This window comes from Physeter macrocephalus, chromosome 5, assembly GCF_002837175.3.
Source record: "Physeter macrocephalus isolate SW-GA chromosome 5, ASM283717v5, whole genome shotgun sequence".
Classification (NCBI taxonomy): Eukaryota; Metazoa; Chordata; class Mammalia; order Artiodactyla; family Physeteridae; genus Physeter; species Physeter macrocephalus.
This window is the reverse complement of record NC_041218.1, coordinates 8380149-8405076: the sequence shown is the minus strand read 5'-3', so window position 1 is coordinate 8405076 and position 24928 is coordinate 8380149. Positions and strand designations below refer to the sequence as shown.

At 38.5% G+C, this 24928-nt stretch overlaps 1 protein-coding gene across 1 annotated transcript in view; it reads left to right on the top strand.

Moving 5' to 3' along the window:
* CNTNAP2 (contactin associated protein 2) overlaps positions 1 to 24928 on the top strand; it is a 1485958-nt gene that overhangs the window by 721658 nt on the left and 739372 nt on the right. The window contains exon 12 of the mRNA XM_055084701.1: positions 5569 to 5688. Coding sequence (XP_054940676.1) covers positions 5569 to 5688 — 120 coding nt within the window. The remainder of the gene's footprint in view (positions 1 to 5568; positions 5689 to 24928) is intronic.

Sequence of the window (24928 nt, the reverse complement as noted above, 5' to 3'; positions counted from 1 at the left end):
GCGAACCCGGTTCCCCTGCATCGGCAGGCGGACGCGCAACCACTGCGCCACCAGGGAAGCCCCCATCTTTGCTTTTAAACCCTTTTCTTTTCTCTCTGCCAATGAGTTGGCTTCTTTCATTAATCAACAACACTGGGAGTACATTAGGTGCTTAATAATATTTGTTCTTTAAATAGAGCAGTCATATTATTTATATATAGTTGCGATAAGCAGAATAATCCTCTCCCCACCAAACGTGTCTATATCCTAAGCCATGGAACCTATGAATATATTGCTTTATATGGCAAAAGAGACTATGATTAAGTTAAGGACCTTCTCATGAAGAGACTATCCCAGATTATCTGGGTGGGCCTGATGCAATCAGAGCTCCTTAAAATACAGAGAGGTGACAAGGCAAGCAGAGAATCAGAGCGGAGTGTGAGAGAGACTCCACCAGCCACATCTGGCTTCAAAGATGAAGAAATAGGAAAATGAGCCAAGGAATACAGGTGGATTCTGGAAGCTGGAAAAGGCAAGAAAATTAATTCCCCCCCTAGAGTTTTCAGAAGGAGCACAGCCCTACCCACACTTTGAATTTAGCTCAGTGAAACCCACTTCGAACATCTGACCTCTAGAACTGTGAGATAATAAATTTGTTTCAACCTGCTAAGTATTTGGTTATTTGTTACAGCAGCCCAATGAAACTAATACAATAGTACTTTGTCATTTTCCATTGTACCCAATATGATGTCACACAGACAACATTCAATATTTAATGAAAATTAATAAGATACTTAGGATTTGTCACCTTCTGGATTTTTACATGCTATGAAATTCAGTCTGATGTGTTCATTCATAATATTTTTGAATATCTGAGATTTATTTAAGAATATGTAGAATAATATGAGACCTTTTATTTGGGACTAGGAGTTGCAACAGAGAAAAATTACTTTTCCAGTAAATCAATGGATTTGATGAGTCTATTCATTTTGCCATCAGCCCAATTGCCTTTCTGTTCTCCAGCAGTCTATAGAAGAGCTCGATTATTGACAATGGCACAGATCCTTCTCTTTCTTCAGTGGCTGCTGGCTTAGCCGCTTCTGCCCTGTCAACTCCCTGGGGCTTGATATGCACAAATTGTGCAGCCCAGCTAGGACCCCACTGGGTACAGAGTTAGCTGGCAGAGGCATGCAGGCTGAATACTTCGCTTAGCTCCTTCTGTGCATTACAATTGCCATACGCTCAATGCTTTTTAGTTTACAGAGTGTGTGATCTCACTTAATCTTCACAGTAACTTGGTGGAGGAGGTATTATTGCTTTCATTTTACAGTTGAGAAAACTGAAAGTTAAGGGGAGTTTCCAGGTAGTAAATGACAGAAAGGAGATTTGAACAAAAATCTCTTAATTCCTAATTCAGTTCTAAAACTAATGCAGTTTTACTATGTACAGCTGTTCTTGCCATCTTACCTCAGTGCCTTTACTCCAGACATGTATTTTGCAAGTGTATTTTTAATGATAACATAACTTATGCATGTTATAAAGTAATGTGGAAAACACAGAGAAGTATGAAGTTTTAAATCATCCTTAATCTTACTGCTCAAAGATAACCACTGTTACTGTTTGAGTGTGTTCCTTTCCAAATATTTTTCTGTGCATTCATCCAAGTATATTTCTTTCGACATGTATTTTTATTTAGAGTTTTGTATCCCATTCCATTTTTATTATTCTGAGTGAAGTGAGGTGGCATTCTAGCCTTATGTTATTGGATTGGCCAAAAAGTTCATTTGGTTAGTCAATGTGTTTTTCCATAAAGTTCTTCATGAAAATGAAAAATGTGTCTCTTATTTTTACTTAAAACAGAACAAATTTTTTGGCCAACCCAGTGTTTACAATTGTACTGTATTGCCTTTCAGTGACCTTTTTTTCCTCTTTATACTAAAATATAAATAAAGAATGAGTCCACCCTTCTTGAGTTAACTTTTTTTTTCAAGACTAGAGCCATGCTTCTCAGCACGTAGTCAGGCCAGCAGCAGCAGCGTCGCTTGGGAGCTTGTTAGAACTGCAGATTCTCTACTGAGTCAGAATCTGCGGGCTGAGACCCAGGAACCCCTGTCCATACAAGCTCTCCAGGTGATTTTTCACACATGATAAAGTTTGGACTAAAGTTTTGGTTTCCCATTTGTGTTGATGAGGCAAAAGCAGCTAATAAACCTGTTATAGGTTAAAGACAAGCAGAATAATTGTCACACTTTGAAGAAAAAGAAAGAGCTTCTTGCTTACCCAGATTTCCCTCATCCACATGCTTTCAACTCTACTCTTAATCAATTACTTGGGTTAAAGTCCACAGACCTCTTTAAAATGCTTATATGCTTACTTAGAAATGCAGTAGTTACCTATACTTACTATCATCCAATGTGCTTTCATTTGCATATACTTCTCCTAGTGAGCCAGCTAATCATTTATCAAAATCAGAACAGGATGAAGGGTAGGCACATTTTAAGTTTCATTCTGACAGCTTTTCTTAAACATCTACCGTGTTAGATCAATATAGAATAGAAAAGAAAAATACGTTTTCTACACCCTGCCCTCGCGACAATTCACAATCTCGTTAGGAAATAAAGTTTTCCTATATGGTTTAATTAACAGTGGTTAATCAAGTCCTAAATTGACTAGTATTACAGTATGTCACACGAGCAGGGTATGCCCTGGACTATACAGAAAGCTGGACGTATTTATTAGGGAAGGTCTCCTTAAGAAAGGAGGAATGTCAGTGGTGCCTAAATAATAATTATTATATTAACGATAAACAATCCACCTATTAACTACTATACCTGTGATACCTATTCCCCAGACAAGGCTGAATGAGATTAGGTATCTTTGTCAATGTTATATAAATAGTGCTTCGTGGAGTCAGAATTTAAACTCAGATCTGTTTGACAGGAGCCCTGTTTCTTACCGCGTCTGCTTTCATAGTTAGCTCTGACTGAGAAGTTTTACAGGTTGCGAAAGAGGCCTGTAGAGAACCACAAACAGAGGCAACCCCAGAAAGGGTGAGCATGACTTAAACAAGTTCCCGTGTCAGATTCGCCTGAGCAGAGAGCAAGGTTGACACTGGCGACTTGCTGAAACCAAAAGGGATCTGTAAGGCTTATGGAAGGTCTTGCATGCTTAGATGGTGATCTGGGATATACAGTCAGAGATGCTGAAGAGCCATTGCACATTTTTTAAACATAATGAAAGTAATGTTTTAGGATATTGCATAAAAAAACATAATTGGGTGGGAAGTGAAGAGATATTTAGGTAGAACAATCAATTAATAGGTCGATTGTTGTAAATCAGATACCAGATGATAAGGAAAATGACTGGGGTGCTGGCCGTGGGGAAAGAGAATGATTATTAAATATTAGAAAACAAAGGTGAAAGTTTTTAGTGGTAGATTGGCTGAAGGGACAATTGGAAAACCGAAGAATTTGGACCTGACGTTCTGGGTGATTTTGAACTGTACACAAAAATGGTAATAATCTGAAGAAGGATTGTCAAAAATTAATAAGGCAGTTGGTTTTTTTCAGAGACTGTGAGTTTAAGTCATTCTTTCTTGCTTCCTAACTACATCCACCCACCTAGTCTCCATGTCCTGTTGAACTTAAATCCCATCTACTTTATCCTGCCTTGTTTGCTTTATCCTTTCTCATAATCTTCTATACCTCTGGCCATCTTTCAATAGGCCTATAGGCCTATTGCTATAGCAATTACAGCCAACATGTTCTCATTACTCACTTCTCTAAGAGCTATTGTTTTGCTACAAGGAACTTTCTTTCTAAAACCTATGTCAAATTATGGCATCTTTCTGCTGAAAGTTTAAAAATATTTCTTCAGTCTTTTATTGCATTATTTTATTTGGTATGGCATTCAGAATTAGAGCGACCATAGTTCATTATCCAAATAAGACAACTGGGAGATTGAAAGTGGCATATTAATAATTACACTCAGGGCCTCCCTGGTGGCGCAGCAGTTGGGAGTCCGCCTGCCGATGCAGGGGACACGGGTTCGTGCCCCGGTCCGGGAGGATCCCACATGCCGCGGAGCGGCTGGGCCCGTGAGCCATGGCCGCTGAGCCTGCGCGTCCGGAGCCTGTGCTCTGCAACGGGAGAGGCCACAGCAGTGAGAGGCCCGCCTACCGCAAAAAAAAAAATAATAATAATAATTACACTCAGACAAAAGGTGTATGCACTGTGCTTAACTTTCTAGCCACATCCTCTCTGACAGCACTTCCTGCATGACCAGTGCACGAGTACTGAGTGAACAGTTCCTACTCCAGAGGTCCCCAATCTGTGTTGTTCACAGCTGTGCTTGTGTTGCCTAATCTGCTCAACACATCATATGGGCTCAATAACTGTTTGCAGAAGGAAGGAAAGAAGGAAGTGGGAAGCAAGCCTTGAGTAAATCAAAGAGTTTTTGAACTGTTTTAGTCTAGTGTGTTGTGTTTGTTGAAATGAAATAGAATTTAAGGTCTAGCATCCTTGGGAAGAGGAGACCATGGAAAGCCAAAGGGAAGCACAGAGAACATGGGAGAGGAAAGTAGAAAAGGGAGGTCCCAGAATCAGACCTCCTACTTCATAGGTTAGCAAAGGACAGATGCTAGGAGTATTGAATTCAGGGGCACTTTACCAAAAGACTCCACTTATCAGATAGATAAATTTTTACCAGAAATAGTTCTTAGTTTTGTAAAGAGGTCTGTCAAATTCATCATATATGTCAATGTAGAGCTATTAAAAAAAAGTTTTCACAATAGTGTTTTAGAAGTTCCAGCTATAAAGGAGGTATGTAAATGTCCATTTTGCACTTCTGAAAACAGGTGCAGTCTCTGTGAGAAAAGAAAATGTGTTAGGAGAATGGGAACAAAAAGGAAAATGATGAAAAAGAACCTACAATCTAATTACATAAATGTCAGTTTTCTACAAAAACTAGATTTGATGTAATTAAAGCACACCTGTAACAAATAAAATGTAACAGACATATCTTTCCATTTTCCTGAAATAAAGGAAGATTAGAAATCACGTGGTATTTGTGGGAGATTTATACTAAATAAGCAAAAAAAAAAAAAAAAGTGCCCCTGTGTGTGTGTGCATGAGAGAGAGAGAAAGAGAGAGAGAGAGAGAGAGAGAGAGAGAGATTTTTTCTGATCTCTTAGCTGATAGCCCAGCAGTACAGCCAATATTCATGGCCTTTCAGTAAAGTCCCTTACAGTAAGGAGATGATATCTATAAATAGGTATAAATTAAATAGTTTTCAATGATCATGAGCACCTGTGAAACAAACGTTACATTTGTTTAACAATTTATTGATTGTTTTAGACCTTTCCCCAGCTAAAGCCATAGCAGGAACTTACTATCTTTGTTTGTTAGGTCAGAACCAATGCTTATAGACTAAAAATCAGATTATGAGTTTAAATGTAGAGAAAAGAGTGCTCTTTCTAACAAGAGGATACTCTCCTAAACAGTGGTTTGATAGCATTTGATCTGTTACTAGGGCATTTATCTGGAGAGACATTTTTTGGGTGCTGTGCTCATGTAGGATGTTTCGTTCCAGCCATCTATGAGCCTTCCTGTGAAGCCTACAAACACCTAGGCCAGACCTCAAATTACTACTGGATAGATCCTGATGGCAGTGGACCTCTGGGGCCTCTGAAAGTTTACTGCAACATGACAGGTAACTATGCCATATTTATGTTTCATGAAGATTGCTTTTCTGTATGTTGAGAATAAATAGCACCACTAAAGTTTGTTCTGTGCTGTATTCTTATCATAATGTGTAATAAGCTAAATATTGCTGGCTTTCTTAGGCTAAATGGTGAAATGTATTTCAATGCTAAGTTTTCAAAAAAAGTCTACCTTCTGATTTGAACGGTTAATAATTAGTGTTTAAAAAAATCAGCATGTAGAGGAAAAACTAGAAAGTAAAATTGCAAGGTTGAAGTCCACAGAAAGAACTAGCCCATAAAGCATCCTCCACAAGAACCTAGACTGGGGAAGGTTAGTGTCACCTCTCAAACCATCCACACTGCCCACGTGAAAGGAAGCTCAGAGGTCACGCCAGACCTTCCTCTGCTTGCCATGGTTATACAAGGAGGCGTCTGGGTACTGAAAGCCCATTCTGGCACTAGCAAAACTTACCTTCCACTTTCGTGTAATTTTTCTGGGGAAGAGAGCCTAGTTCTTCTTCACTTCCATATTAAATTTCAGGGCTATGAAATGAGATTGTGGGTTCCCACAGTCATATATGTAAGATGTACAGATCTGTAAGATAAGAGCACATCTTGGTAGCATCTTGCCCTCCAAAAATCTGGAGAAGTGTGTGGGGCGAGCACTGTTTCCTAGCTCCAGGAGAGGGTCAGCATTTGATATGAACCCCTGAGGCATATGTGATAGGATAATGATTATACGATGCTACTGATGATGGTTGCTGCGTGGGCGGTTTACCACGTATCGGGTACCACAGTAACTGCTTTATTCAGACAACCTGGGTTTATATTCTGGCGCTGTTAATCACCAGATATATAATCTTGGGCAACTTATTAACTGTATTAACTTCAATAAGCCTCGGTATGTTTTTCTTTGAAATTGATTAATAATAATATCTACCTCATAGCATTACTGTATGAATGAAATAAGGTAATCTACATATGGTTCTTAGCATATTGTCTGACACATAATAAACTTTCAGAAAAGGTTGCCAGGAGTAAGGTATAATTATTTTTTAAAGAATTAGTTAAATAACTCGCTTATATTATTCAGGCAAAATTCAAATTCCAATATATTTGAGGCCAATGGTTCTTAAATCCACCTATGCTTCAGAAACATTTATGGAGTTTTGCCTTCCCATACAAACCTGTTGGCTCCAGCTCAGGAGACTGACTCAGTAGGTGTGAAGTGCAAATAGGATTGTGCGCCTAGAACTAAGAGCCCTAAACGGTGCTGTAGACAAGCAGAGCCCTGTGGAGAACTCGGCAGCATCAGGAAGACAGACATGGCACAGAACGGACGGGAGAATGATGAGGACATGGGTGTAGTATGGAAGGTGGGTAGAGAAAATGGTAAAGTGAGAGCTACTGTTCCCAAATTTCCCCCCATGCCAAGACTCTAAGCGTGCCCCAGAGAAATAATTCACTTACCAGAAAGCTTGACCTAAGAGTTCATTGATTGTTGGACTTGTCAATGCACTCAGGTACTTTCTTCTTTACCTTCATTCTAATCTTACTTCAACTAAAGTAGAATCCATGAGACCTAGACTTAATCCAAAAGACTCTTGATGTTGATTTCTCAAAACTGTTGTCAACTATTAACCTTAAAGGAAATCAGGGCATCCTGAATGGGCTTGGACAATTAAGAAGTTACTTTAGTTACTTTCCTATATGCCTTTTCAGAAAAGAACTAGAAAACTAAACAAAACCGTAATGTATACGATCCTCATATGAAGAACGCACAAAATGGAAGAGGATTTTTTCCTTTTTTTTTCGGGAGAGATCACTTTTCTGTGAATTGAAGGCCTCATGTGGAAACACAGATCTCCTCTTCATCAATACCTCCTTTAAAGAGTATGACTATAGTTTGACCTAATACTCTAGATTCAGTCTAAGTGGTGAAAAGAACAGCATGATTTCTGCAGTTAGAAGATTTTTTTTCTATCGTCAAGATAGTTATGAACACCAGTGTTTCAGGGACGCTTGAAGGCCATCAGGTACTCTTTGGCCTTTTGCAACCCATTAACCCTTCCTTCATCTGGAAAGAACATGAACTTGACCCATTAGGAAAACATGGCACCACAGAGCTTGGCTTGGGCTGTTGCTTTTCCAAGAGATACATGTTGAAGAAGAGGAGGGAGTGACAGCATGAGATAGTCTATGAATCTTGAGATATCACTCTATGGTCATGAGAAATTGTATATGCACCTTAATTCACAACATTTGTATTAAAGAATAGAGCTGTCCCACTTCTTAGTGACCCAAATGTAATTGAGTGCTTATCACTGTTGAATATATCACATATTTTTAAAATGGGAGCAAGATATCTTCTCTGGGGAAGAAGCAATGTCTTGGCAGTGATCAGTCTCTTTTTCCTTCTTCTTACTAAGATGAGGGAGAGTTTTTCACTTGTACAGACGTAGTGAATATATGAGTCTTGATTTTGGTTTCTCTACACTGGAGAAACTTTACTGGCAGGTAATATCTGATGTAAATTTGGGTAGAAACGAAAAATCACTCTGTTGGAAATCACTTCTGATTTATAATTATTCTTTGGAATACTAAACTTTAAATTCACTTACTAATTAAAAAATAAAACAAAATGAAAACACAGTTAATTAATTTAGGGCCTGGCAAGATGAAGGTAGTCTCCTCTGGCTTTTAGAAAAGAAGTTCCTCCAAATAATCATTACAACATCACTGTTCACTAATATCTCCAAGTTTTATGTTTGTTTAACATTATCAAATAAGTAAGTTGTTCCTCATCTTATCCTTATTACATTTTCCATTGAATCTCAGGGAAGACTTGAAGTTTGTCCCTGCTAGAGTATTTTACTGTTGGATTCAGTCCAAACTGTCAGCATATATCTCTTGGCATCTCAGATACTGTTAAATTCTCAATTTCTCCTTCCCAATGCCTCTTGCAAATCATTATTCTTTCCATTCCTCAAACCACCATCCTGATTCAGACCCTCAATTGTTGGGTTTAGGTTATTCTAGTAATGTCCCAACTGGCCCCTGTTGGTTTACAACCTTGAGAGTTCCCCAAGTGAAATCTGAAACTGGACCCCATACGTGGAGGGCAAGGAGAGACTGAGAAGGAGGCAGACCCTCTAGATTGGTAGGTGAAGGTTTAATAAGCAAGGGAACTTACTTACAAGGCTTGTCTTGGGAGACACAATAGGAGTAGATTTCTGCACCCAACCCACAGGATCTTAAAAGTTTATATCGAGGCCTTGACAGGGTTCAGTGACATATTCAGTCCAGATGGTCTCAACACCTACCTCTTGCAAGGATTTACTCCCTGTAAGGGCTGCTATCCTGGGAGTAGTAGGTGGGATGCACATTCCAAGGACAGGGGAGGGGTGAGGAGCCTCCGGTTGCCAGGGTTCTGCTTAAGGGTCAACTGGCAGTCACATTCTCTCCATGACCTCCTCCAACTCCAATATTTTCCTACTGCCCTGCCTCCATGCCACCTGTCAGCAGGCTGCTAGATGAACGCTCCTAACACACCGCTGTGATCATATGACCACTGTGCTCCATCCCAACTACTGAATAATGGGAAAGGGCCTCAACTTAGCATTCAACTTCCTTCACATTTAATACAAACTTTCTAGCACTGTCTTTTTTCTACCCTGCTTCCTTATGGCCATCCCATGCTCCAATCAGAGTAGAGTTTCCATCATTCCCTAAATTCAGTTTGGCTTGTTTTACACTAAATTTCATGACAGTCTCCCTGTGTACAATAGACTCTCCTGAAACTCTCTATAAAATACTTATCTCTCAAGAGTTTTCGTGAATCCTAAACTCCTCCATGAAGCTCTTCCTCATCTTCAATATATCCTTCACCACCAAATGACCATTGTAAACTCTTTTATTGAGCAAAACCTTTCCTCTTTTATTTTAATTTTTATTTTATATTGGGGTATAGTTGATTAACAACGTTGTGTTAGTTTCAGGTGTACAGCACAGTGACTCAGTTGTACATATACTTGTATTGATATCTATTCTTTTTCAAATTCTTTTCCCATTTGGGTTATTACAGAATATTGAGTAGTGTTCCCTGTGCTATACAGTAGGTCCTTGTTGGTTATCTATTTTAAATATAGCAGTGTGTACGTGTCAATCCCAGACTCCCAATCTATTCCTCCCCCCTACCCTTCCACCCTGGTAGCCATAAGTTCATTCTCTAAGTCTGTGAGTCTGTTTCTGTTTTGTAAATAAGTTCATTTGTATCATTTTTTAAAATTATGCATATAAGTGATATCATATGGTATTTGTCTTTCTTTGTCTGACTTACTTAGGATGATCATCTCCAGGTCCATCCATGTTGTTGCAAATGGCATTATTTCATTCTTTTTAATGACTGAGTAATATTCCATTGTATATATGTACCACATCTTCTTTATCCATTCATCTGTCAGTGGACATTTAGGTTGCTTCCATGTCTTGGCTAGTCTAAACAGCGCTGCAGTGAACATTGGGATGCATGTATCCTTTTGAACCATGTTTTTCTCTGGATATATGCCCAAGAATGCGATTGCTGGATCATGTGACAACTCCATTTTTAGTTTTTTGAGGAACCTCCATACTGTTTTCAATAGTGGCTGCACCAATTTACATTCCCACCAACAATGTAGGAGGGTACCCTATTCTCCACACCCTCTGCAGCATTTGTTATTTATAGATTTTTCAATGATGGCCATTCTGACCAGTGTGAGATGCTCTCTGTATTATTTCTTAAACTGCATGTAAAATTTACATTATCTAAAAGAAAAATTTTAATTAAAAATGTAATGTACACACACACACACACAAAACCCAAAATGTGAATTTCTTCATAGACTTTGTGAAAAGAAAAAAGAACAGAATATTTAAGCATCCCTCTAGGATCCTTTTTCTAGGTTTTTACCTTTCTATATTCACTGTGTGCCAGGAACTGTGCCATGTGAGAACAAATGGATATAATAAATGCCTTCATGGTATTCACAACCAACAATAAAAACAAGCACTAGAAAAGTAAACAAGTAATTTTTCTGTAGAGAAAAATAATGGAATTGTGAAGAATGGTTTATTTTGGATAGAGGATTTTTTTAAAAACCTCCCTAGGAAGCAACATTTTAGCCTAAATCTAGCATATGAAAGGAGACAAGGCACTCAAAAAGGTGAGGAAGGGGAATGAGCCCTGAAAAATTATACCCCAAAGAGTGAAAGAGATCATTTCCTTCCAAGGAACTGAAATGCAGGAAAAAAAATCTGGTTTTTACTTTTTCAATTATATTTCAATGTGTAGTGGGTGGGAATCTATGGAAAGTTTTTAAACAGGAGAATGAGAGGGTCTCAATTAAAACTACCACTTGGAGTACCATGAGTGACAGACTGAAATCACTGGGACCAGCTCGGAGGCTACTGTAAAAGTCCAGGGAAGAAAAGAAGCTCTTTTGGACTAGAGTGGTGATAGTTTAAGTGATGAATAAGAGATGAATTTCAGATGTACTTTGAAGGAAGCATTGTCAGGATTGGTGACAGATGGGAGAAGGATGGTTAAAGACAGTTGTGAAGAATAACTCCTGGGGCTTCCCTGGTGGCACAGTGGTTAAGAATCTGCCTGCCAATGCAGGGGACACAGGTTCGAGCCCTGGTCCAGGAACATCCCACATGCCATGGAGCAACTAAGCCCATGCGCCACAACTACTGAGCACGCGCTCTAGAGCCTGCGAGCCACAACTACTGAGCTCACGTGCCACAACTACTGCAGCCTGCGTGCCTAAAGCCTGTGCTCCACAACAAGAGAAGCCACCACAATGAGAAGCCCACGCACCGCAACAAAGAGTAACCCCAGCTCGCCGCAACTAGAGAAAGCCCGCATGCAGCAGTGAAGACCCCACGCAGCCAAAAATAAATAACTAAATAATAAAATAAATTTTAAAAAATATATATTAAAAAGAGCAAAACATTTAACAACAACAAGAAAAAGAATAACTCCTGAATATATGGATTAAATAACTGGATGAATTACAGTGCCATATGGCAGATGTGGGAAATTAAGGAAAGAACAGATTTAGAGGAATTTCGAGAATTCAGTTTTGACCTCTTTAAATATGAAGTGTTATATGGTATCTCAATTGAGATGCAAATTTTGCAGTTGGACAAGCCCCAAAAGGATGTTTGGGTTAGAGACATAAATGTCCTAATTGTTAGCATATGAATATATGAGAAATGATAATATCACTTAGGGGATGATGTAAACTGGGAAAAGCCATATGCGAAATGAGCTCCTAGGAAATCAGTAGATAGGTCAGATTTCTAGGGATGAAATAGTCTGTATGTGGGAGAATGTATAAGTAAGTGGAGGAAAAGTGTCTAAGAGAATATTAGGGACAAATGGGTCATCCTTATGGATGTCAGATTGACTGCTTGGGTCATAAAGAATGAGAAAAAGACTGGGAGGATGGAGAGTGATTTTGAATCAATGCAGATGTATATAATGAATGAGCAGGACCCAGTGGGGCCTTCCTGGGTTCAGACTCCCCCCACCCTCTGTGCCCCCCACCTCTTATTTGTAAAAAAAAGCTTTAGCCTCCTATTCCTTCCCTGAGTTCCAAAGAGCAAATTTAATCAGAGAAGTGAGAAAATGAGAAATTGCAGAAACAAAGGAAAATAGTCAAGCAAGACAAAATAATAATAGTTTAGCCATGAAACAAAGTCAAAAACATTTCGTTCTTCCTCAAGGGCTATGGATAATATCTTGAGCCATATCCTTGAGTTATTTTGCAGATACTAACCCCCCCTCCCCCAGATGGAAGAACTTAACTACATGCTGGCCACCAGTGTGTAGACCCCAGACAGGTTGGAACCAAAAGGTTGATCATTGAGATTCCTGAAACATCACCCTGTTACCTCACCATCAACCAATCAGAGAATTGTGCAGGAGCTGATCAGGCACCCTACAACTCACACCGGTAATGTTGCCTTTCAAAACTGTTACCTGAAAGCCATCGAGAAGTTCAGGTATTTTGAACATGAGCTGCCCATACTCCTTTCTTGGTGCCTTGCGATAAACTCTCTACTTTCCTTCACTACAACCCAGTGTCAGTAGAGTGGCTTTGCTACACGTTCAGTGAGTGGACCCAAGTTTGGTTCAATAACAAAAATAAATAAACTCGTAACATGCTTTTATATGGGATGCAAAGCAGTTGAAACTTGGCAAGCAATTGATGATACTGTCATTTTAAAGCATGGCTTTGGCAGCTGGGAATAGGGTTTTCCAAAGGAGACCCATACATAAGACAGGGAAACAAGTCAGAAAGCCTCTGTTGTAATACAGGAGTTAAAGTTGAGATTCAAGGTGGTGGCCAACAGGTAAAGGAGAGGATTGATTTGATGGATATTTAGAAAGTTGAGTTGACCAGACTGTGGCTGGTTATTGGAGTTGAAAATGATTCCCAAGTTTCTGCCTTGAGTAGCCCCATGTGAGGGAGTACAGAAGAGCAGGGACAGATCAGAAAAAGGCGGGACTCTATGTTGCCTTCAGTGTCTGTAATTCAGCCTGTTGGAGCTGTGCTGTGGGCAGATACTATACAGATTCCCTGAAGACTTTAAATACAATTAATCTCTGTCTCAGTTTCCTTATAAATAGAGTAGGAATTGGAATGCGTTGATCTCTACACTGCCTTCTATTCTTAAAAAAAAAAATTCTATTATTGCCATGGAACATGAAAGAAAAATATCACTATTCAAATAATCGAGAAGCAAAATCCTCTTGCCTCGAACAAGCTTGAATTTACTCATTTCTTGGCCACATTTGACATAAATTGGCACTGTTCATTTATTATCAAAAAGCGGTTCTTCTACTATGCAGTTCTCCTTTTGACTATCTGCAGTTCAGCACTTCATCACTTGGAAATTAGGGGGTGCCCTAAATGACAGCGTCTCAAGTGCTCAGTTGACATTGAGGAGAGAATATATTCATTGACTCTTTTGTAGGAGAATTCATCGTTCTGTGCAAGTCGAAGCCTGGTTTCCTTTTTTAGATCTTAGGGCACATTATAAAATGTGGTCATTGTTCTCCTCACCTTCCTTCTCAATTTTTACCACCTCTCTGAAAATTTGGTATCATAAATATAATTTTAATGAGTATATACTATCATATATTTCTAATATTGACCTCTTTCTTTTGTACATTTTTCTCACATTTCAGTTTATTTCTATTTCCTTAAGATGCTTACCAACATCTTCTAGAAGCATTGAACTTTTATATTTAAAGCTTCATTTAGTTCTCTCTGCCCAGTGATAATAACAATAGTAAATAAAGCTAGATCCAGCTATTATCCTTGGAAAATTACTGCTTATCCCTAAGTCAAAAACAATGTTTTCCTTAATATTCTATCCTTGAATTCATCATTATAACTCTCTTTGCATTCATATTTAATTTTTAAAAATTTAAGTAAACATCTGTGCTATACTGTGTGAAGTTTAAAGTCCAAATAAGGAACACCTCCTGCATTCTTCCTAGCACTACTTTTGTAGTTTTATCAAAAAGCCGTTAAGCTTGTTTACATAATTTGTGCTTTATAAAGCCCTGGGATTTAGCTGATCAAATTCTATTATTCTCTATAATGGTAAAAGCTGTTCATGTCTTTTTAATCTAATATTTATAGAGAGCTTGTTACTCAAGTTCTTAAGCACTTGCACTCAGTAATATCATTTTATTTATCGTTATGCCTCTCAGGAGTTTCGGTAGTACAGTGGGGGGGGGGTGGAAATGGGCTGCTGGGGTAGATGCTTGAGCTCTAATGGAATCATGAACCTGCCCCCCACTCCTGCTGCCATCACCTCCCGCCAGCCCCCCAGCAAAGCAAAGCAGTTCCTTCTCTGTCATATTCATTTTCTTAGCAGCTTTCAATAACACCAGTTTATTATCTCACAGTTTCCCTGGGTCAGGACTCTGGCAGAGGTTAGCTGGGTCGGCTGCCCAGGCTCCCACGGGCTGAAATGAGGGATCAGCAGGGCTGTGATCTCATCTGAGGCTTGAGATCCTCTTCCATGTTTATTCAGGTTGTCGATGGAATTCAATTCCTCGAGGTTTTAAGAGTGAGGGTCCCATTTTCTTGTTGGCTGTTGGCTGTGGATTGCCCTCAGCTCCTAGAGGATGTTCCCGAGGTCCCAGGTATGCGTCCTTCTCACGCTGTGGCAGTAGGAGGATCTCTGACCTCTAGACTCTCTCTCAAGAGCTCACCTGATTAGGCCATGCCTAATATCCACCCAGTATAACTGCCTGTTTGACTAACTCAAGTCAAGTGCGGACCTTACTGACACCTGCAAAATCTCTTCACCTTTGCCGTATAGAGCAGCCTAATTGCAGGAGTGATATCCCATCGTAGATACCTGTCCCACCCACATTCAAGGAGTGGGATCAGGGGGTGTACACTAGGGGTCGGGAATACTGGGGGAGTACTTTTTATTCTTCTTACCACACCTACCTCGGTGTCTCTGTATACTATTCATAATTCCAGCTGCATATAGCCTTACCTTTTGAGTAACAGTGCTACATTTAGTTTGTAAAAAATTAAGCTTTATTATTTATTATTTGTCTTATGGTTTTTAACACATTGTTCAAAATAGGAAATTTTGAAAATATAGATAAGCAAAAATAAAAATTGCTTACCAGCTAGAGATAACAATTACTAACGTGTTAGGAAATGTGATAAAGATTTTGTATTTTATGCTTGTAGCTATACATATAGTATTGAGGGCAGACTAAATGCCAGGCACTGTTCTAAGCAGATCACACACATTAAGTCATCTAATAATTCACAACAACCCCGCGGGGTATGTAATATTACTCTTATTCCAGTTTTTGGATGAGGAAAGTAAAGCTCACAGAAATCAAGTCCTAACTTACACATCTAGTGGGTTATGGGGATTGACTTCTTAGACAGGCTTGTGTGATCCAGAGCCAGCGTTCCTTGTGTGTGCACATGTGTGCACATACATGCCTATATGTGTGTGAGTGCCCCTGTGTGTGTTATTCATCCAAATGGCCATATGTGTGCATACAAATGGTACTCCTCATTTTGGATTCTGTAGTCGTATTTTAAATATGATTTCTGAGATGAGCATCTCTTATTTATATGTTTTCATTATCATCAAAACTTCCTTACACAACTCTAATTCATTATCTGTGGTTTGGACAGCACTTTTGCCATAAATTATTTACTTCTTAATTGTTCCACTGATGCCTTGGGGTTTTTTATCAGAGAACACATTTTAAATGAAATCAGTTTATAAACCACTAAGCAATTATTATCAATTTTAAGTCTTAGTTCAGCTACAGGCATTTTTCTCGAATACCAGTTTCTGAGAGCTTTTATAGGATAACTTGTGTATTTCTTGTGTACCTAGGTTAATTATCCCTTAGGGTTTGAGCCAGACTTTAAGGATAATTTAAATTCTATTCCCAATATCTAGTTACTTTTTCAGTGTAAAATCTTAAACTGAACCTAGCAAAATCTGGTTTGAGAAGGTAACAAGATTGAATGGAATTGCATTAGGTATCATTGGTAATATTTAATATGATTGTGGCACCTCATTCTCTTTTTGCAAGGAAACCATATGGAAATGAGGACACACAGCTCTCCTCTTCTCTGTGAGAGCTTATTAACATTCACAGGCCAGGCACCGCTATGCTTCTGCCCGTTTGTGTTCCTGTGTGTCGTACACTCTCTCTCTCATGTGTTCACATTCTAAAGTGTAAGCCTCAAAACACTGGCTTCTTCCATTTTCTTCCCCCCCACTCATTTGTATTTCTTCTCATCAAAGGCATTCGCCCTCCTCTTTCTTTCTCCTAACCTAGTTTGCCTCCTCTGCCATTAACCCGCACGTAGGATAGCTCTCCTCTGTCTTCTTTCACATCATCTCCTCTTTGTCGACTTCTCACAAGCTGTCTTTGTTATAAACCTTTGTAATCACTTAGCAACTCCCGCTTCATGCGCTCAGCTGTTTCAGTTCCTCACAATCAGTATAAATCTTTGAATTCAATTCTGTTCATACAGCTCCAGTTGAAAATCTAGGAACCAACTCGCTGATCAAACACAGCCTGAAAGGAGAGCTCTTCTCTGTAACTGATTACCCACCACCCAAGACTCCCTTTCAGATTCACACTCTTATTCCTCAGATGACTTCTACCTGCCAGGCTTTCTTTTAAATCTCTTCACTGTGTGTCAGGCACAGTGATAGGTTAATATGACAAAAAGTTCTCAAGTGGTTTCGAACTTTAAATCAAGAAAGGGAGAGGAAAGCTATAAGAGGTCTGGTGAGGCCCATGCAGCAGACAGAACCAAGCAAGGGAAGGCAGGACCCCAAGTAAAATCAAGATGGCCTTAGATCTAGAACAGGCAGCTCCATCACATATGGAGCCTCCAAAATGGTACCCCAGATGCAAATACACCCACCTTCAAACATTTTTACACACCTGCCTAAACAGTATTTTAAACACACTACCCTTTTGGTGCTTTAAAAAGCACTGCCTCTGTTGTGCGATTTCCCTGCTCAAAAACTGAGAATGGCTTCACATTGTCTGTGGTTAGGGACTGTTGTTTGGCTTCCTCTGTCATTTGGGGTCTGAAACTCTTGTCTAGTCCATAAAAATCAGCTTGTGCAGCGGGCAGGTGGAAAAAAAAAACAAAAAACAAACAAAACCTTGGGAAATCCAGTTAAATCAGCACAAAGTACAAGAACAACCTCACACTTATTCACTAGGAATTCCTCCCTTCTGGCTAAACTTAAAGCCACTATGCCTGAGCTTCTATCTTTCCAAGCCCTAGGTTTTTCAGTTTGCTGGGTCACCTTTCATTCCTTCTGAGCAAATCAATTTCCATTTCAGAAGATTCCTGGCAATTTTAGCAGGAGAATCTCATATAGCAGCTAATCTCTCTTTTTATCTTTTCTCTTGGTCTAATTGATGCAATCAAGAAAGTTAAATAATAAACTGTACCAATACGACATGTTTTCTAAACTGGCAAATATTGGAGTCCTATTTCTGGGACAGACTTAAAGTAGAAGCAAAGCTCATCAATGCCCAACGCAAGTGAGTGCCATATAACAGCATTTGTCTCATTTATGACGAGTGAGAAAATAACTTTGAATAAAAATATACCTGTGGATGAATTTCTCAAAAATCTCTGTTGTATTTATGTACAGAGGAGGTCAGGAGGGCTGACCTCCCCTCACATAATCATTAATCTCATATCCTGTTTCTACTCATATTTTTGAACAAAATCAGCATTAAAAAATGAGACTATTCAGGAACTTGCCAGATCCTCATCATTATCATCATTACTGTTATTTTTCCTTTTTTGATTTATGTGCATATATTCTGTTTTCTTTTCACTGGAACCATATTTGCCCCTTCTGCTTCTAAGCTCACTTGGTGTATCTCCAGGTTTCAGGGCTAAGACAAGGCAGCATGCTTTCGAGAGGTTACCTGATACCCTAGCTGGTCCAGGCAGCAGGACAGGCACGTGAGAGTAGGAAGTTTATTAGCGCACTGTTGTGGCGAGTAGAGAGTAGAATCCGACATATTCTGTTCTCAGTATTTAAAAGACTGTAAAATAATAGTGGACATTTTGCCAGTGTTTCCTCTTGCTCCAATCCAAACTGCTTGCTCTCTATATCTGGGGCATCCCATCTTCATGAAATCTCCCTTCACCACACCAGTGCTTATTCACCCTACAATTTCCTCATTGCCCCCTATGTTGGAACTCATGCTTCCTATTTCCCGTGTCTTCTTCATTTTAATTCACTCCCTCATTTGGGTGTAGCACATTCTCTGATAGTTTCTTGATCCTTCTCCCTAGAAATTAGAAGAACACTCTTTTACTCCCCAATGTTCTGAAATTTCACACCATGCCTTAGAATAGGTCTGTTTTCATCTGTTTGGTAGGTGCTCACTTTCACACTGGCTACTCCTCAAATTTCTTTTAATTTTTCTATTCGTGATTTTGTCTCTTCTGATTTCTCTGTTTTCTCCTTACTCCTAGAATGACTTTTCATCCTGGTTTTAAATCAAAGAGCTCTTTTTTGTTCTTCAAAAGTTCCATTTTAATAGCATACTATTATTACTTCATATATGCAAAATCTTTTCTTATCTCTCAAGGATAACATTTTTTTCCCTTTCCCTCAGTTTCTACATTCCTTTATTCTGTTCCTTCTCCTCATTTTTTTGTCCTCTAATCTCCTCAACTTCCCTCATATTGCTAATAATTATTAGCTATGTGTTTATTATTAAGAATGAGAGGGGGCTTCCCTGGTGGTGCAGAGGTTGCGAGTCCGCCTGCCGATACAGGGGACGCGGGTTCGTGCCCCGGTCCGGGAGGATCCCACATGCCGCGGAGTGGATAGGCCCGTGAGCCATGGCCGCTGAGCCTGTGCGTCCGGAGCCTGTGCTCCACAGCGGGAGAGGCCACAACAGTGAGAGAACCGCGTACCACAGAAAAAGAAAAAAAAAGAATGAGAGGGTCTTGGATTTCCCTGGTGGTGCAGTGGTTAAGACTCCGCAGTTCCACTGCAGGGGACACAAGTTTGATCCCTGGTTGGGGAAGTTCTACATGCTATGCAGTGGGGGAAAAAATACCAAAAAAAAAAAGTGAGAGGGTCTTGTTGACCTTGAACTTCACTCTTGGTTAGAGTGGCCATATGTCCTGTATGCCCAGTATAGTCCCATTTTACTTCTTTTGCCCACATATAATTATAAACAGCTTCCCCTTTTACTCTCAATAGTGTCCTAGTTTGAATATGTCTATATATTTATCATATATATTTATGAATGTACATGGGTACATAAATATATTCTAGCTTTAGTGGACTTTCAGGTGGGAAAAGTTAGATGCCAGTGTTTACTCAACATCCTAACCAGGAAGTCTCTTATTCATTTTTAATCCCCTGGTTTAATACCATAGAACCAATAGTTTTTCAAAACATGTATTTTTAAAATTCATTAAAATGTTCAAATTTTCATAACAATTAATATTTCCCTTTTCGTTTAAAGGATGTCATCATTCTTAAAGTGTTTATTGCTGACTCTCTATAAGGTAATATGATAGATGCTTTCATCTGTAGTAGTATTCCATCTATTCCTCCCTTTGTATTGTATTTGTAATACAATACAAATTAGTATTCTAATTTTGAAGACATGTGAACTGAGACACAAACAGGTTTTAAAATTTTCCAAACAGCTAGTGAGTGTTTAAACATCTTATCATCCATGGGTGCTTCTATAACAGAATTTACAAAAAGCTGTTTACATAAAGAATGAGGTTTGAATTAGACCAGCGATTAGAGAATGAGAGGCTTCCATATCTTTTAGTGGCATAAATTTATCACTTTTTCCTTTTTAATAGATTGAAACATTCTATAAACCCTTGGTTCTGGCTGCTCTCACCTTCTGAGATGGCCCACACTCTGCCTATGGAGTGTGTTTCTCTCTAAATAAATCCACTTCTTACCTATCACTTTGTCTCTCACTGAATTCTTTCTGCGATGAGACATCAAGAACCTGAGCTTCATTAAGTCCCGAGACTAGGTGTGATCTCTGTTAAAAGACCATGGGTTCGAGTCCCAATCTGGGTTTTGGCTGGGTTTGGGTCCCGGCCTGTGGGTTCAAGTCCCACTCCAAGTCACACGGTTTCAGTAGGATCTCCCATTTGCTACTAGAATGTATCCAATTATCAGTCCTCCTCAGTTATCCAGGGTTAGGGGAAAAAACCACAGGCCTATTGTGAGTGGCAGTACAAGAGCAAAGCGTCACTGTGGCATTTCCATCTCTCCAAAATTACTACTGGATCTTAGAGGTACCAGCCACTGGAGCAGCACTCCACAGGCAAACATTATGACTAAACTAAAATACTGTAGAATGTATTCATGAATACAGAGACTTGGGTTTTTTTTTTGGCCTTGCCCCGCAGCTTGCAGGATCTTAGTTCTCCGACCATTGAACCCAGGCCGCCCCAGCAATGAAAGCGCTGCTGACCTCTGGAAAGCCAGGAATTCCCTCATGATGGAGGTGAATTAAAAAACAAAATTGATAGAAAGTGGGACTCCCCTGGTGGTCCAGTGGGTAAGACTCTGCTCCGCGCTCCCAACGCAGGGAGCCCGGGTTAGACCTCTGGTCGGGGAACTAGATCCCACATGCATGCCACAACTAAGAAGTCTGCATGCCGCAACAAAGATCCTGTGTGCCTCACCTAAGACCCGGCACAGCCAAAATAAACAAATAAATAAATATTTTAAAAATCGGTAGAAAGAAATGAATGAGGAAGCAATACCCTAGAACAATGATGGGGAGTTCCTAACAATGTATAAATTTCAGCATCCAGGCGTTATCTGTGAGGACTTAAGTCAAATGCTCAGCATTCTAAATGTAATTAAGCTCGGGAATTCCCTGGCGGTTCAGTAGTTAGTGACTCAGTGCTTTCACTGCTGAAGGCAGGGTTTGATCCCTGGTCGGGGAACTAAGATTGCACAAGCTGCATGGCGCAGCTAAAAAAAAAAAATAAAAAATAAACCCTTGGTTCTTATAACTAAAATAATATAAATTATTATTACTCTTATTATTTAAAGCTTTTCTTCCCCTATTCCTAATTTCTGATTAACTAGAATCTAGGCTGTGCGCTGGGATGTCTCTCTTGTTCGCTCCTAAATCCAGCAGTGTCTGGTATATAGTTGGCACTAATAAATGCACTGTTCCAAACAGACCTATGCCACTCTGGTGTTTTAGTAGATATAAGTAGCCACCATTAGTTACAGATGGATGAGTAGGTCTGAGTAACTTCTCCATCAATCTCAGTACTGTATAAGAAACATGTGTGATACAAAAGTCTGCCTCACCTACAATTAGAAGCCAAATGTTTATTAGCAATAGGCTCAAAAGTTGCCTATACAACCTTTTCTGTAAATTTGAAAATCCAAGCTCTCTGTCTCTTTAGTTTTTCCAACTTTTCCTTGTGTGGATGCTTTTCCTATAGCAAATATGAAAACATTCTAGAAGCAGGATTGAGTTTACTTTATAAGTGGGATCAGGCAACCAGAATCCTCTAATTCAACGGATGAAAAAGAACCTAGCCATAAATCACCTATGAAAAGCAAAAGGTAAAGGGCTCCCTATATTTCTTTATCCTTTTGTTGCAAGAGTCAGGGGGAGTCTTTAAATATTTTAGCTGATTTATGTGAACATCAGTAATCTCACCAATAAAAATCCATCCCCCAAATTGTAACTAAAATTAAATTATGCTAATTAACAAAACATGAGGTCTTGAGTGGTGATAAATGCAAGTTGTACCCTTGTATCCACTTCTGAAATCTTGTTTTTTCTTGAAATGCTAGCCAACAACCCACAGAATGTGTGTTTTTGCTTAGAGCAATCCTGTGCCAACTCTTGGGTATAAAATAACTAATAGACATGTAATTATATCAGACTGTCCTTGTGGATGTATTTTGAAGGTAAGCTACAGACCACAAAACGTATGAATTGAATAACTATTCAGGTTGCCTACCAAGTATTTGTGAAAGGAAGTTTGTCAACATAAGTTGTAAATTTGGAAAACATTTGCAAAAGATGGTTACTTTAACATTGTTAGTATGTTGGTTAATTTCTGTAAAGCACAGCATTATGTCCTAGTAATAGTTATCATCAGTGATGTTCCTGTGTCTATTAATCATACTCCTGGATCACTCCTGCTGGTTATTAACTGCAGTTCCAGGCCAATGTGGACACCATTTTCCTTTACATTTTGTTTCGTTCCTTTCTTCTTTCTGGTGTCCGTATTTTCACAGCCTTCTCCCAAAGTTCTCCCTTGGATAGGAGAAAAGAGATCTGATATGATGTTAACATATTACTGTAATATGTTACCTCTCCCAGTGGTATTTCCATTTCAAAGAGAATAGCAAGAGGAATCAAAATATGAAGAAGATATTTTCAAACAGAGCATTTTCAAATGCTAAGTCATTTCTGCCTATGTATACAGAAAACAATAGCCCAAGTGATTTTTAAAGGCCTTCCCATGTGAAGTTTTTGTTTGTTTGAGAGCTGGCAAGCCCTATTTCTATTGCTAATTACTCTTATTTTTGCTTCAACATCTACTTTATACCAGGTTCTTTTTTCCTAGTTATCTCATTCCATAGACAAACACTAGAGGAAGATGAGATCAGAAAAAATAATCAAATTAAATATTACATGGAAACAAAATATAAAGGAACACATTATGCAATAGAATATTTACTCTGGGAAGAAAATCATCTATTATCAATCATATTTCCACCACCTCTACTCTCTCCTAGTTCTAGCTTGCCTTTGAAAATTCTAGATTCTATTTACTGAAAGATTCAGTATCCCCATATACAGTATTCATTTTTAATATTTGAAATCCTAATCTCCATTCCTATTTGAAAGTAAAATACTCTGACTCCCATATAACATTTGACTACTTCCTCCATGTGGCCACACATCATGAGGGTCTGTGTATAATTAAGGGTGAGTAAGAACCCAGCTTGCTCAGAAACTTCTGTGGATGCTGGGATTTTATCATTATGTTGCCTATCTGCACGATACAGTTTTGGTCGTCAGTAATTACAATCTTGTTCAGATATTTTTGGTTAATAGTTTTTTGCTACATAAAAAGGAAATTAGAAGTTGCATTTAGAGGAGATTTATTGTTAAAGCCAGAGATATTTTCTTTCTCCCATTTCAAGCCCTGGGCAGAAACCTTATGAAAACATTTGGACGGACTGTTATGGCCCCATTGAGCATCTCACTCTGTTGCAATGTCATTAAAATGAATTTTTGGTGCCAGTTCAACTTGTCTTCAGCTTTATAGACATGGTCTTATTCGTATTGATTGCTCTTCCTTTCGTGGAAGCATAGTAAAGAAAAGAAGAAAACAGTGTCCAAAAGTGGTCCATGTGTTAAGGCTTTCTTTTTCAGTATTCCTATATCATGGTGTTTTAATAGACTGCAAATCTATTGAAGATGTTCCTACATGATAATAATCGTACTTTAAAGGGGATATTAATTTCCTGTGTCATAGTGGGAAAATATTTAGTGTATAAATTATTCCTAAAATATAAAAATCATGGAAATTTTATAAGCATGCAAATCTCAACTTTCCTTTGACAACATTATAAAAGAAATCACTTCTTTATATCATAAAATTATTTTCCAACACAGATGTAACTCTTCCACTCTTTACCTTTACTAAGCTTGGAAAACACTTATCTTGTGACCTTTAGATTAAAATCTACTATAGCTGAAGTTATTTATGAATACTAATATCTTTAGTAAATATGCAGAAAAAAATCAATTCTGAAATATTCTTACAAATCAGTCTCTTTAACATAATCTTTAAACTGGCCCTTGGACTTCCCAGTTACCTTAGTATTTAGTAGATCCTTAATTGACATGGTTCCAAATCTCTTTCTAATTCCAGTCATTATCTATTTTTTTTAATTTATTGAACTCTATGATTTGATTAGCAACAACTTTAATGGTGGGTATGATATAATGGGGTTCTATCAGATATTAGACAGAGTGAGAGTCATTTCCCAGTCTTATAAAATATCTGTTTATTGTTCTGTGTTTTCCTCTGGGTACAATTTTTAGAATTTTAATGTGTTTTCCTAAGTTTATATAATTGTTTGTTTATTGTCTTAACTAATATATCTTAGTACATATTATGTGCCAGGCGCTAGGGACACAACAGCAAACATGTAAGACATGACATCTGTTTGTGTGGAGCTTATAGTATTATAAATATGTATAAAATTATTTTAAATAATCCAACAGAGTATTATATCAGAAACCAAGCCATTGCTATCAGACACTGAATTATTGAAATGAGAAGTTATGAAGTTATGAATCTGCTATTTACAACCAACTGGTGATAGATAAATCATTTATTATCTTGTCAGTATTTCCCAAACTTTGGATTAGTATGCCATCTTCATAAGTTTTACAAAGCTCACAGACCACCAATTTAATTATTTAATAAATATTTTTTTTAAATCAACTTACTTATATTATTGCAGACATACAACTAATATAATAAGATATGATATTTCTCAACGTATCAGCGGTACACATTCTTTGGGAAATTCTAGCTTAACTAAACCCTTGTACCTAATTTAATATTTCTTTCTGGGAAATTATTAGCTTGCATG